This window comes from Ahaetulla prasina, chromosome 6 (genome assembly GCF_028640845.1).
Source record: "Ahaetulla prasina isolate Xishuangbanna chromosome 6, ASM2864084v1, whole genome shotgun sequence".
Classification (NCBI taxonomy): domain Eukaryota; kingdom Metazoa; phylum Chordata; class Lepidosauria; order Squamata; family Colubridae; genus Ahaetulla; species Ahaetulla prasina.
The window spans coordinates 31,947,213-31,962,209 of record NC_080544.1 but is presented as its reverse complement, the minus strand read 5'-3'; the positions used below and the strand labels follow the sequence as shown (position 1 = coordinate 31,962,209).

General features: G+C 46.1%; 1 protein-coding gene across 7 annotated transcripts in view; it reads right to left on the bottom strand.

Annotated features, from left to right (window-relative positions):
- The window catches only part of STAMBPL1 (STAM binding protein like 1), a 51,741-nt gene that overhangs the window by 1,347 nt on the left and 35,397 nt on the right, over window positions 1–14,997 (bottom strand). For 6 of the 7 annotated variants that reach the window (XM_058187708.1, XM_058187709.1, XM_058187705.1 and 3 more), the window contains 2 exons: window positions 10,263–10,375; window positions 8,746–8,845 (listed from right to left, as the gene is read on the bottom strand). In XM_058187708.1, coding sequence (XP_058043691.1) covers window positions 8,746–8,845; window positions 10,263–10,375 — 213 coding nt within the window. Of the gene's footprint in view, window positions 1–8,745; window positions 8,846–10,262; window positions 10,376–10,991; window positions 11,109–14,997 lie in introns of those variants that run through there. The other variant, XR_009155674.1, reaches the window with a different exon arrangement.

Sequence of the window (14,997 nt, the reverse complement as noted above, 5' to 3'; positions counted from 1 at the left end):
ACATATACATATACATACATGGATACATACATACATACATATATGTTAATCACTGTCCATTTTGAATTGGTAATGGAAAGAGGAAACTTGAGAGTTCACAAGGTTGATGCTATACGCAACAAAATTGACTGAATCTAGATCACGGGTGTCAAACTCGATCACATCACATGACGTATCGCAATGTATCACAACATTTTTTGCCTTTGTGGAGCCAGGGTGGGGGTGGCCTGCGCGTGATGCATCCAGCTCGTGGGCTGCCTGTTTGACACCCCTGATCTAGAGGTTCTGCTTTAAATACCACGAAGCATCCTCCCAGAAGGTAACAAGGAAAACAGGTCATGAAGAGGATGTGTAGCATCCCAGACAATTCTGTGGACTTTGCTCAAGCATCACTTATATGCTATGTCCTGGATAAACAGAAGTGAATTGCCAATGATCTTTTCTGCCATCCTCACCACTCTTCGCACCGCCTTCCTGTCTGAAGCAGTAATGCTTCCAAACTAGACTGTAATGCCATATGACAGGATGCTCTCTATTATCCCTCTATAGAAAGTGGTAAGGACACTGGAAGGAATATGTACTTTTCTCATGTCACACAGAAAATGTAGGTGCTGCTCAGCCAGTCTTACCAGTATTTCACTGTTGAGTGACCAAACTGGCCTACTTGTAAGATGCACACCCAGAAACTTGATGTTGCTAACTACCTCCACCAGGTGAATCATTTATACATAGAGGTATATGGCTGTGCCTGTCTTTTCTGGAATTAACCATAATCTCTTTAGTTTTGTCTACGTTTAAATTGAGGCTGTTTTTGTTAAACCAGTTCACTAAACTCTCTACCTCCTTGTGGTAAGCATACTCATTGAGAGAGCATCCATCTCACTCATAGAATGACACTGAGCAGTATATCTTTTACCTTTACAGAGGTTTAGAATATGAACAAGACAGGAATAGTGAAGAAAAGGCTCTCAAGACTATCTTGTTAGTAAACTCTTGAATTCTACAGATTGCAGTGCAAAATATCTGGAAGGTGATGGGTTGGGAATAGCAGCTATAGCAAATTAGTATGTCCTACTTTAATTTCTACATCCTGCATCTGACCCTCTGCAAGGGTCTCTCAATGTGTCTGCAAGGTATTTATTTATTTATTTATTTATTTATTTATTTATTTATTATATTTGTATACCGCCCTTCTCCCGAAGGACTCAGGGCGGTTCACAGCCAATAAAAAACACAATACATAGAATACAAATTAAAAACTATATAAAAAACTGATTCAATAACGGCCTAAAAATTTAGATACAATTTAAAACCCCATTTAAAACCCCCAATTAAAACCCATAAATTTAAAAAACTAACCCAGTCCTGCGCAGATGAATAAATGCGTTTTAAGCTCGCGACGAAAGGTTCGGAGGTCCGGAAGTTGACGGAGTCCCGGGGGGAGTTCGTTCCAGAGGGCGGGAGCCCCCTCTGATGATCTTCCCCTGGGCGTCGCCAGACGACACTGTCGCGCCGACGGCACCCTGAGGAGTCCCTCTCTGTGAGAGCGCACGGGTCGGTGGGAGGTATTCGGTAGCAGTAGGCGGTCCCGTAAATAGCCCGGCCCTATGCCATGGAGCGCTTTGAAGACGTTCACCAGAACCTTGAAGCGCACCCGGAAGGCCACAGGTAGCCAGTGCAGTCTGCGCAGGATAGGTGTCACGCGGGAGCCACGAGGGGCTCCCTCTATCACCCGCGCAGCCGCGTTCTGGACTAACTGAAGCCTCCGGATGCCCCTCAAGGGGAGCCCCATGTAGAGAGCATTGCAGTAATCCAGACGAGACGTCACGAGGGTGTGAGTGACTGTGCATAAGGCATCCCGGTCTAGAAAGGGGCGCAACTGGCGCACCAGGCGAACTTGGTGGAAAGCTCTCCTGGAGACGGCCGTCAGGTGGTCTTCAAAAGACAGCCGTTCATCCAGGAGAACGCCCAAGTTGTGCACCCTCTCCATCGGGGCCAATGACTCGCTCCCAACAGTCAGCCGTGGAGTCAGCTGACTGTACCGGGATGCCGGCATCCACAGCCACTCCGTCTTGGAGGGATTGAGCTTGAGCCTGTTTCTCCCCATCCAGACCCGTACGGCTTCCAAACACCGGGACAGCACTTCGATAGCTTCATTGGGGTGGCCCGGTGTGGAAAAGTACAGCTGGGTGTCATCAGCGTACAGCTGGTACCTCACACCGAAGCCACTGATGATCTCACCCAGCGGCTTCATGTAGATGTTGAACAGAAGGCGAGAGAATCGGCCCTGCGGCACCCACAAGGCAGGCGCCGCGGAGTCGACCTCTGCCCCCCCATCAACACCGTCTGCGACCGGTCGGAGAGATAGGAGGAGAACCACCGATAAACGGTGCCTCCCACTCCCAGTCCCCCCAACCGGCGCAGCAGGATACCATGGTCGATGGTATCAAAAGCCGCTGAGAGGTCTAATAGGACCAGGGCAGAGGAATAACCCCTATCCCTGGCCCTCCAGAGATCATCCACCAACGCGACCAAAGCCGTCTCAGTGCTGTAACCGGGCCGGAAGCCGGACTGGAACGGGTCTAGATAGACAGTTTCCTCCAGGTGGAGGGGAAACTGATATGCCACCATACTCTCTACAACCTTCGCCGCGAAGCGAAGGTTGGAGACCGGACGATAATTACCTAAAATAGCCGGGTCCAGGGAAGGCTTCTTGAGGAGGGGCCTCACCACCGCCTCTTTCAAGGCGGCGGGAAAGACTCCCTCCAACAAGGAAGCACTTGTAATCGCCTGGAGCCAGCCTCGTGTCACCTCCTGAGTGGCCAGCACCAGCCAGGAGGGGCACGGGTCCAGTAAACACGTGGTGGCATTCAGTCTACCCAGCAACCTGTCCATGTCCTCGGGAGCCACAGGGTCAAACTCATCCCAGACAATATCACCAAGACCGCCCTCAGACGCCCCGTCCGAATCGCCACAATTTTGGTCCAGACCGTCCCGAAGCTGAACGATTTTATCGTATAGATAACCGTTAAACTCCTCAGCACGTCCCTGCAACGGGTCATCCCGCTCCCCCTGGTGAAGGAGGGAGCGGGTCACCCGAAACAGGGCAGCTGGGCGGTTATCTGCCGACGCAATGAGGGAGGAGGCGAGCAACGCCGCTTCCCTCAGTGCCACTAGGTAGGTCCTAGTATAGGATCTAACTAGTGTCCGATCAGCCTCTGAGCGGCTGGACCTCCAAGAACTCTCTAGGCGTCTTCTCCGGTGTTTCATCCCCCTCAGCTCCTCGGAGAACCAAGGAGCCGGTTGGGATCTGCGCCGGGTCAGAGGCCGCAGAGGCACGACACGGTCTAAAGCCCCAGCCGCAGCCCGTTCCCAGGCTGCGGCTAGTTCCTCTGCCGTGCCGTGAGCCAGACCCTCAGGAAGTGGCCCAAGCTCCGTCCGGAACCTCTCCGGGTCCATCAGGTGCCTGGGACGGTACCAACGTAATGGTTCCGTCTCCCTGCGGTGTTGGGTAGCGGTCAGAAGGTCTAGGCGAAGGAGCGAGTGATCTGACCATGACAAAGGTTCCGTGACTATATCTCTCAAGTCCAGATCCTTCAACCACCGACCAGAGATAAAAATCAGGTCCAGTGTGCCTCCCCCGATGTGAGTGGGGCCATCCACTACTTGAGTCAGGTCCAGGGCCGTCATGGAAGCCATGAACTCCCGAGCTACTGTCGATGACGAGCCGGCAGATGGCAAGTTAAAATCCCCCATGACTAAAAGTCTGGGGGTCTCCACTGCCACCCCAGCAAGCACCTCCAGGAGCTCGGGCAGGGCGGCTGTCACGCAGCAAGGAGCCAGGTACGTGACCAGCAAGCCCATCTGACACCTATGATCCCACCTCACAAAGAGGGATTCACACCCGGCAATCTGAGGTACGGTGGTCTCCCTCGGCTCTAGACTCTCTTTAATAACAACCGCCACCCCCCCACCCCTACCCTGGGCCCTCGGCTGATGGAATGCACGGAAACCCGGTGGGCACATCTCGACCAGGGGCATGCCCCCTTCAGTGCCCAACCAGGTCTCCGTAACGCCTATAATATCCGCGGCACCCCCCTGAATCAGATCATGTATTAGGGGGGCCTTATTGGCCACGGACCGTGCGTTGCATAACATCAGACGAAGGCCCAGGCTCTGAGGGTCTTGACCATCCGGGGAACGGGAGAAGGGAGGGGGATCGGGGCGCGCGATCGCCTGCAGACATCGAGCGCGCGCCCCCCCAGAACGATACGGTCCCCCCCTTCCGCCATATCTGCCCCTCCCACTTACCGTGCAAATGGAACCACCCTCACCAAAAGGAACGCAATCCCCCCCCATAACCTCCGAACCCATTACAGAACCGCCACGAGCACGCGCAAGGACTGGCTCCCCACCCGGCGGGCTACTCCCAATACCCGCCCTAACCCTCCCACCCCCCCTCCCCGACGGGTTCTCTCCCCTACCCGTCGAATCCCTCCCCCCCTCCCAACCCTTAAAATCCCCATTAAAACTCCCTTAAAAATCTCTTAAAACAGCTAATTAAAAAGCCCCTAAGCCTCCTATTTTTAGCATGCCACCTCTCGGGGCTCCAAAGCCCGTCCTCAAGGTGGGCCCTCGATAGTATGGAGGGCCAAACCCGCGAGAGAGGGGCATCTCGCAGGGCAAGAAGGTCAGCAGCCGTAAACGTTCGCATCACCAAGAAAGTCCGGCAGGAGGCCCATCCTGGGCCGGTCAAGATGGTAACAGATGATACAGTGACCACAACCAGTCTGTCCGTCAGTCCTGATGGGAAGCAGTCAATAGTGATCCTCGTGGAGTAGAGGACAAAACCACTCATTCAGTCAGTTCGCCACCCCCTATAAATAGTCAGGGGTGGACTAAGGAAGAAGGAGGGGGGGCGGACCGATGGTAGAGATGTTAAACAGGCCGTCCGCCGCCTTGAATTAGAATTAAAAATCAAGATTATAAATTAAGAGCGTTTGCAGATGATTTGGTTGTTTCTTTATCTCAACCAATACATTCAGCTGTATATTTGATGGAGACAATTGATCAGTATAGTAAGGTATCTGGGTTTAAAGTGAATCAACAGAAGACAAAAATGATAATTAAAAATATGAATACACATCAGAGGGAAGAATTAGAAAGAATAACTGGATATGAAGTAGTTAAAAAGGTTAAATACTTAGGAGTATACATTACAGCATCGAATGTAAAATTATATAAAAACAATTATGAGGTATTGTGGGGAAAAGTAATTAAAGAAATGGAGAAATGGAAGAAGTTACAATTATCATTGTTGGGAAGAGTGGCAGCTATAAAATGAATGTTTTGCCTAGATTTTTATTTTTGTTTCAAATGATTCCAATTTTGAAGAAAGATGCAAATTTACAAGAATGGCAAAAGGATTAATAAATTTGTATGGAAGGGTAAAAAACCGAGGATAAAGTTAAAAATAATGCAAGACGTTAGGGAAAGAGGGGGTTTAAAAATGCCTAATTTGAAATTGTACTATGATGCAGTTGTTTTAACTTTAATTTCTGATTGGATTAATTTAACAGAGGAAAGGATTTTGAATATAGAAGGTTATGGTTTGTTATATGGATGGCACGCATATGTAATATATGACAAGAAAATTGATAAGACATTTAAGAATAATATGGTCAGAAGTGCGTTGTTGAGGATTTGGAAAAAATATCAATATAAGTTAGATGGAAAGATACCAATATGGACCATCCCCAGACATATGATAGAGAATATAAATATATTACAAAAAATGGAAGTTATCACTTACAAAGAGCTTTTGACTATGGAAAAGGGGAATTACAGTTGAAATCTAGGGAGAAATTGAGGATGAAGGAAGAAATTATACATGGTTCCAGTATGGACAATTGCAATCTAGATGGAAAATAGATCAGAAAATTGGTATAAGGCAAAGTGATGATAATCTGGTAAAACAAATAAAAGATCAAGGTCAACAGCATATAAAGAGATTATATAATGTATTGGTTGAAATTGATTCAGAAATGGAGTTGGTTAAAGATTGTATGGTAAAATGGGCACAAAATTTTCAACAACCTATAATGTTAGAAACATGGGAAAAATTTGGGTGAGGAATGTTAAATTCACATAAGCACAAAATTTAAGAGAAAATTTTTATAAAATGTTTTATAGATGGCATTTAGATCCTAAAAAACTGTCATGTATGTATCCAAATGTGAAAGCAAAATGTTGGAGATGTGATTGTGAGGATGCTACCTATTATCATATATGGTGGACTTGCAAAAAAGTTAAAGCCTTTTGGATTAAAATATGGTGGATTATGCAGAACATTTTGAAAAAGAAGATCAAGTTTGTTCCACAGTTCTTTTATTAGGAATAATCTCAGATTGCACTGTTATAGAGACAAAACTGATTCTGAATTTAATAACTGCTGCAAGATTATTGATTGCACAATATTGGAAGAAAGAAGACTTACCCACAATTGGAGAATGGATTAGTAAAGTATCAAATTTAGCAGAAATGGCAAATTTTCTGCCTACTTGAAAGACTGTACACAAGAAAAATATATATTGGAATGGAGGAAGTGGATTGATTATATTCAAAATAAGTATCAGATTAAAAAATATCAATTAGTTTTTGAGTGAAGTTAGGAATTATTATGTATTAGTTTAAGAAAGAAGGGAATTGATAGTGTGATGGTGTGAAATGGAATATGTTTTATGTTATATTTTAGATTATGTTTGTTAGTTACAATACCCTGTATTCTGTTCTGGGTAGTCTCGGGGAAGGAGGTGGGGAAGAGGAAGACTATAAATTGATTGGTTGCCATTGTACAGGAATAATGGTAGAATTAAACAAGTTGGAATGGTGTAATGTCGGGTCTGCTCGGCAAACACTCCCGAAGAGAAAGGGAAAGGAAAGAGGAGTAAAGAAGGAAGAAAGTAGGTAGGTAGGTGGGTAGGGAGGAAAGAAGGAAGGGAGAAGAAAGGATAGGAGGAGGAGAAGAAGGAGATAGAGGGTTAGAAAGGATGGTAGTGAGAAGTGGGAAAGAGGAGGGGAAGTAGGAAAGCGAGGAGAAGGTGGTGGGGGAAGTTTAAGAAGGATGAGAAGGGAAGAAAGGATTAAAGGGGGGAGTGGCAGTCGAGCAGCCCTGACTGAGTATAATTTGAGTATAGGACTGATTGTTGGATAAGTGATTGTATTGTACACTGGTCAAATTGTGGGAATTATTATGGAAAAATAAAAAATTTTTGAAAAAAAAAAAAAATAGTGATCCTCGTGGAGTAGAGGACAAAACCACTCATTCAGTCAGTTCGCCACCCCCTATAAATAGTCAGGGGTGGACTAAGGAAGAAGGAGGGGGGGCGGACCGATGGTAGAGATGTTAAACAGGCCGTCCGCCGCCTTGAAGCGCCGAGGCAGGCCGCCGCCACCGGCCACCTCCGCCCGGCCATCGCCGCCGAAAGCGTCCCATCGCCGCCGCATGAGGCCACCGACGTCCCCCCCATCTAGGAAGGGACGCCAGTCACTCCACGCCCGCGCCAGACGAAGAAGCCAGGCCGCCACCGCCGCCAGCAAGCCAACAAGGCCGACGGGGGCCCGATAGGCCCTCCAGATCTCCATTGGGTGCAACTCCTCCGGGGCTCCTCCCCTCGCCCCCGAAGTCACCCATCATCCATCTTCCTCCACGACTGAAGCCTCCTCCATCAGGGCAGGGATCTAAGGGGGCCCAAGGTGTCAGAGGCCCCCACCGCCGCCGCCGCCGCCAGAACGCCAAAAAGGGCCGGCGGCAGCCCGGCAAGCCGCAGGCCGCCCAGTAAGCCGCCCGGCTAGCTGCCAGGGCCGCCACTGCTTCCTCCCACGGGCGGGGTCCAAGGGGGCTCTGAACATCAGAGACCCCCTGTCGCCGTCGCTGCCGCCCCCGCCCCCGCCGCCGCCAGACCGCCGAAAAGGCCGGGGGCAAGCCGCGGCCGCCCGGCAAGCCGGCAAGCCGCCCGGCAAGCCGCCAGGATCACCGCTGCAGCAGGACGCTCCGGGGCTCCTCCCAACGCCCCCCGAAGTCGTCCTGCACCAAGTCACCCCTCCTCTGGGTGACTGGATGTTCTTCCATCAGGGCGGGGGCCCAAGATGTCACCAAGGCCCCCCCCCAGAACCGGACAAGGCCCGAAAAGGCCCACCGCCGCTCCCCCGATCAGCAGGGCGGCGCCATCTTGGACATGCTCAGTAGGCACTAGTCGTTGTAATATTTGCCTTTCGCAGTTTTGCCAAAATTTCTATATCTTCACTGCAGGCATATTTGTATTAGCATTTGAATTTCCACTTCCTATCCAAATTAACAAATATACTGATGTATGAAATGAACAGCTTGCAACACGTATCTAAATATTGTTGGACTAAACTCCATCCTGGTGCCATTCTTTTCAATCTTCCTGCCAAAATATAAATCAGAGATTTCTCCAATCTGGGTGGTGATATGAATTGGACCATCTGGATCGGGTGTGTGTGTCAAACTTGCATTGTCATGGTGTCATCACATGACTGCTAAACCGGCTGTGGCCAGCGCATGATACATCCGGCCCACAGGCCCTGAGTTTGACAACCCTGATCTGAATAAACTAGATTGGAGAAGACGGATTTTAACTTATACTACATTCGCATTCCTGCATGTTTGAATAGTGTGGCAGTGAATGTACATAATGTTAAAAATTAATATGCTACCCTTACATTAAATAGCCTAGGATCCTTGGTATGAGGGTGAAAGCTCTTCTTCTTACAAGCAGAAACTTCCAACATGCCAGCATTAGTAAGTCTGAAGATTCCCATCCTAGAAAACAAAAGAAATATTACATCTAAGAAAGCAGCACTAACCCAACAATCATCTATAGCAGATAATACTGATCTCAGTCGCACAAAGAATACAATAACTTCACAGAATCTGCCTGCAAATTGAATTTGCAGCTGGCTACTAATGGAGACACAACATACAGTACTGAGAGAAGCCATTTACTCAACAACTCAAGTCACTTTTTGAAAATTACATTAATGAAGAGTAATGAAGTTGTTGAGAAACCTGTCACTACAATACTATGACAATCAAGGACTATCTAATGCTCAGAAATAAGTTTCCTTCTCATGCCGAGAGGCTTCCTTACAAAGATAAACTTTCCCTGAATTAAGTCGTTTCTATAGAACAATTGCATCAAAAATGATTTAAGTGATCTCTGAAATGATGGGCCTACAGTATTTTGATTGCTTTCACAAAAATGTTAAAATGACAAATAAAATATCCCACTTTTGAAAAATCCACAACTTAAAAAGGAACCAAAAATAGTTCTAAAAATAGGCTAAAAATATTGCATGTTACACGAAAAGGGTAAATCCCTGGCATATTTAATGTAAAGGATGTAAAAAAATATAAAAAAATATAGAGAAGACCACAAATATAAAAGTGTCACTACCATTTAATGAGACATTTCTGGACTATAACTACATGGGTTGGAGCATAGAGCAGGATTCACAAAGGTTCTATGGCCCATGGAGGAGAAGGAAGACATTTATTAAACTATGCATCTACCCCAGAGGTGGGTTTCAGCAGGTTCTGACCAGTTTTGGAGAACTGGTAGCGGAAATTTTGAGTAGTTTGGAGAACTGGTAAATACCACCTCTGACTGGCCCCACCCCCATCTATTCTCTGCCTCCCAAGTCCCAGCTGATTGGGAGGAAATGGGGATTTTGCAGTAACTTTCCCCTGGATTGGGGAGGGAATTGAGATTTTACAGTATCCTTTCCCTGCCACGCCCACCAAGCCATGCCATGCCCACCAAGCTCGCCCACAGAACCGGTAGTAAAAAAAAATTGAAACCCACCACTGATCTACCCCTAATATTTTCTTCCCAAAAAAACTAAAAAGTGAGATAGGCGATTTGAGAACCTGAGGTTCAATAATAAAACTATTCAGGTTTAATAAAACAGAGAGAGAGAGAACAGTATGGGAAGGCATAACAGAAGGCATAACATAACAAAGAATATTCAGGAATTAAATTTGATTCTAAAAATGTATACCATTATCTGTAAAGGTTGAAATTCATACAATATGTATTTTTCCCTTTTTTTCTTTTGTCTTCTTGAACATTTTACAGTTGACGAAGAACACAATAAACTAAGAACACATAGCATAGAACACAAGAAACTAATTATCTGAACATAGTTATCTGAGGATGGAAAAGGAAGCTCAGACTCACTCATTATGTTTTGGTGAACAAACAATTGCAATGGCCTCTGGCAGCATCAGCTGATAAGAACAATGTGTATGAAGATCAACGCTGGATAAGAACGCAGTCTGGGTTGGATGAGACTGCAGAGAAAGGCAACATTTTACATAGAGTGTGACCTTTGTTCTATTTTACTAATACAAAAGAAAGAAGTCAGAATTAGCTGCACCCACTTATTATTTACTAAATAATAAACAAATGTTGTTTATTTCATCCTCTCTATCACAGGTTCTTTTAAGTATACCCAAGTCAGTGGATTTCAAAACAGAAGAGAGCTAACACAACACCACAGATGCTTAGGTAGTCCATTCCCAAGCACACATAGGCTCTATGTTCTCTATGTTCACTCTTCCCCATTGCTGCTACACCTCCTCCTACTGCTTCTCCAACTATTACTACTTGTGAGTCCTACTGCTGGAGAATAGTATCTCTTTCTATCAGCTTCAGGTTGCTTTACAAACATACACCTACCTCCTCTCTCTCTTTCCCACACAGAAACACCACCACACCCAGCTGTCTTTCTGCTCAACTTTTATAGCCGGCAATTGCTGTGCTGGCTACAAAGAGTCTTAAAGAGACAGCAATCATAGATGGTGGCCATTTTGTAAGCATCCTATCCTCTCATAATCCTCTCTCAAAACATGACTACAGGTAGCTATCAAAAGTTAAAAATGACATATACAAAAAGGTAATACATACCGTATTTTTCGGAGTATAAGACGCACATTTTCCCCCCAAAAAAGAGGGTGAAAATCTGGGTGCGTCTTATACTCCAAATGTAGCCCCGCCCAGCTTCTCACACGAAGGTTTCAGAAGCTGAAAAAAGCACCAGAAACGAAGCTTCAGAAAAAAAGCTCCAAACAGAACTTCAGAAAAGAAGCTCCCAAACAGAGCTTCAGAGGCTTTTTTTCTGAAGTTCTATTTTGGAGGCTTTCAGAGACAGAAAAAAGTTTTTTCTGAAACAGAGTTTCAGAGGCAGGAAAAAAAAGCCAAAAAAAGCAAGGCACAGAGCTCACAACTAAGGAACCTGTTATTAAAATTCACCTCTGGGAACAGCTGATTGGGGGTATTCCGGTAGGCCAATCTACCTGCCAATCAGCTTTTTTCTTATTTTCCTCCCCAAAAACTAAGGTTATACTCCAGTGCGTCTTATACTCTGAAAAATAACGGTAATTGGCATCTGAAATAAAACCCAAACACTATCAAGTCAACTTTTACATAATGTTGTGACCTAGGCTTACTGAATCGTTACAAGACACAGTCCCCCCAAAAAACCTATTTTATTGTAACAGCTGAGAATTACGTTCATTCCAAGCTGAGTCCCAATTAGTTGCAAAACAAGTCCCTCGGAAGAAGTCCTTCAGGATAATCACCAACCTTTATCTTCTTTGACACCCTGCCAAAGGCCTTACTTGGCCCACTGAGTTTAGAAACAAACAAGAAATGCTGACTGGAAACAGAGTTAGCAATGTTGATTTCCTGCAAAAGGCCCCAAATACCTTTGTTTCTCTTTTAAGCCTTATGGGAGGGGCCAATCATCTCCTGGCCTTACTCCTGAGTCGTCCCTTTTGCTTTAGCTGCTCTTGCCTTCTGGCAGCTCTGTACATGTATGCATTAGAAACAGGCTTCTCCTGTTCCTCTGCCTCTCTGCTGTCCAACTCTGGGAGCTCCCGAGTCTGTGCATCACTCCCAGATGGCCCTGGCCCCATCTCTGCCTCGGATGCAGAGCCCTCGTCCAGGCCTTCCCCAGACACTAGGACTAGCTCATGTTCCTCCCCAGCCTCCTCACTGTCCAACGCCTCTGCCAGCTCCGCAGGCTGCTGGCGGATCACAACACATAACCACCTCATAGGCTCTGCTATACAGCCCAGCTACCATCTGTGGTGACATAGAGATGTCTTCAAGGCCTTAAGAAAGGCCGATGGAGCTGGGGCAATCTAATCACCATGGCGATGATGTTCCAAATAGCTGATACCAGAACAGAAAATGTTCTTTAATATTGACCCAGGACAGCTTTCCATGTTTATTTATTAAACACGTTTAGCCACCCTACTCATACACAGTGACTTGATGCCATACAACATTAATGTTGTAACCGATAGAGATATACCTAAATCAGCAAGTCTCAAAGCCACATCCCAAGAACAGTTACCGTATATACTCGAGTATAAGCCGACCCGAATATAAGCCGAGGCACCTAATTTTACCACAAAAAACTGGGAAAAACTATTGACTCGAGTATAAGCCGAGGGTGGGAAATGAGGCAGCTACTGGTCAATGTAAAAAATAAAGATAGAGCCAAGTAAAATAACATGAATATTTATTTGAACGAAAAACAATAAAAGTGCAAAAGGGGGAAGGAGGATTCCCAGCTCTAAACAAAGGGAAATCCCGGAATGCCAGCGCGAAAGGTGGTGCTCGCGTTCCTCCTCCCTTGCTCAAAAGCCCCAACATGATATTGGAATTGGATGCCATTATATACCTGCTGAGGGGATAATTTGAATAACTTGAAAGATATAAAAGCTCTAAACATATTTGTTTAAAAATCTAAAATCTATACTTAAAATAAATGAATATAAAGTAATAAAGTTCTTTAAAGTTGTAATTCACTTTGCTGCTGAAAAAGAAAGGAAGCTTAACACCTTAAATGGTATTTATTAACTGAAATATCATCAAATCAAATATATAATGAGGTATATTATAATGACCTTTGTTTTCAGAAAGAAGCATGATGGAAGTTTTTCAATAAAGGGGGAAATATAGAAAAAACTTAGTGTCATGCTCATATATCATCTTTACAGATGTTGTTAACACTATACTATGGCAGCATATGATGGTACAATGTTTCAATCAATTTCAGGATGAAAAACTCATCAATGAGGAGGAGGAGTATAATTTATTAACCTTGTATGATATCAGTTTCTCAAGGACTCTAGAAGGACCCGAGGAAGAAATCTCTGCCCCCTCCCCACTTTCCCTTTCCAACCCAGCCTTCCAAGGGGACCTTTGAGGGAGAAATCTCTGCCCCCTCCCACTTTCCCTTTCCAAGGCAGCCTTCCAAGAGGACCTCTCGAAAAGAGCGAAAGCTTTCTCCTGGTCGTTTACCACCACCATACCCTCCACGCCGCCATCCTAGGCTGGGTTAGAAACAAGGAGGGGAAGTTCAAGGACCACATCGATGGCACGAGCTCAGATTGCCGGCTGGGGATGATGGGCGCTGCAGTGCGATCTCGGGAGAGACTAGGGGAAGAAAGAATGACTGTTTCCCACACCCTAGGATTGGGAAAACATTGACCCCCCTTAGTTGCGGGAGAAGGGTTGCGCTCAAAGCGGTCGCCCATCCATCAATCCATCCTTCCTTCCTTCCTTCCTTCCATCCTTTTTTTTTCCCAGCGAGCGGTGCGTGTGTGACATGCAAGCAAGACGCCTCACGGGCATGTGAACTGGGTATGTCTAGTTTAGGGGTGACATGATAGGAACATTCCAATATCTCAGGGCTGCCACAAAGAAGGGGGAATCAAACTATTCTCCAAAGCACCTGAGGGCAGGACAAGAAGCATGGGTGGAAACTAATCAAGGAGAGAAGCAACCTAGAACTAAGGAGAAATTTCCTGACAGTTAGAACAATTAACCAGTGGAACAACTTGCCTCCAGAAGTTGTGAATGCTCTAACACTGGAAGTTTTTAAGAAGATATTGGATAAGCATTTGAAGTGGTATAAGGTTTCCTGCGTAAGCAGGGGTTAGACTAGAAGACCTCCAAGGTCCCTTCCAACTCTATTATTCTGTTTTTTTGTTCTGTTTTCTTTCTAATCTATCTATCTATCTATCTATCTATCTATCTATCTATCTATCTATCTATCTATCTATCTATCTATCTATCTATCTATCTAATTAGCTAGCTAGCTAGCTATCATTATCTCGCTTCAAAAGACAAAACCTAAACACGAAGTTGTAGCTGAATAGCCCTACATAATTTAGCTTTTTCCAAGCTGGTGATTTCCAAAGGCTTTGAAATCGACTTTCCTCATCCTCTGCCAGGATAAGCTGATGTGCTCAGAAGGCTGGGAATGGTGGCATTTCCCTACATTTCTTGTGGGCAGAAGGTGGACCCCTATGTTTCCTTGAAAACACCTCCCAATATTTATTAGAGTGACTTCTCTCCCCAGAAGAAAGGTGCGAGCGCTGTTTAACAATCCCGTCAGCTAAATCCTATCGAGTCAAAGGGGCCAGTCAATGGGGCTAGGATGAATTCTGGGTCACCAGGGACCCTTTTTTTGTGCCCGTTCCCCAACCAGGGCGGGCCAAGCAGCCGCTCTTTTAGCGGCTCTGGAATGGATGTTGAGGTAACCCGAAGGCAGCCTCTTTTCAACTCCCGCCTTTTTTAAACGCGTCCTGCCGGGCGGCGACAGGGACGCGGACACCAAAAGCGCGCCTGCTCTTCCCCGTTTTTATTTTTTTTTAGTATGCAGACGACAGCGGAGGGTCGAGCCTTCTGGGGCGCCGGGAAAAGGAGCCGAGGAGCTGCAGCAACGTTGCAAGAGAGCCGAAAAGAGGGGTGGGGGAGAAGCAAAAGAAGAAGAAGCAGCAAGCTTTCCAGCCGACTTGTGTGGCGCGAGAATCCGATCCACCGCCTCCTTCCCCGGCCGACAGGGCTGAACTGCCGCTGCACCACCACTTCCCAAAACAGATTTCCAGACTTGGAA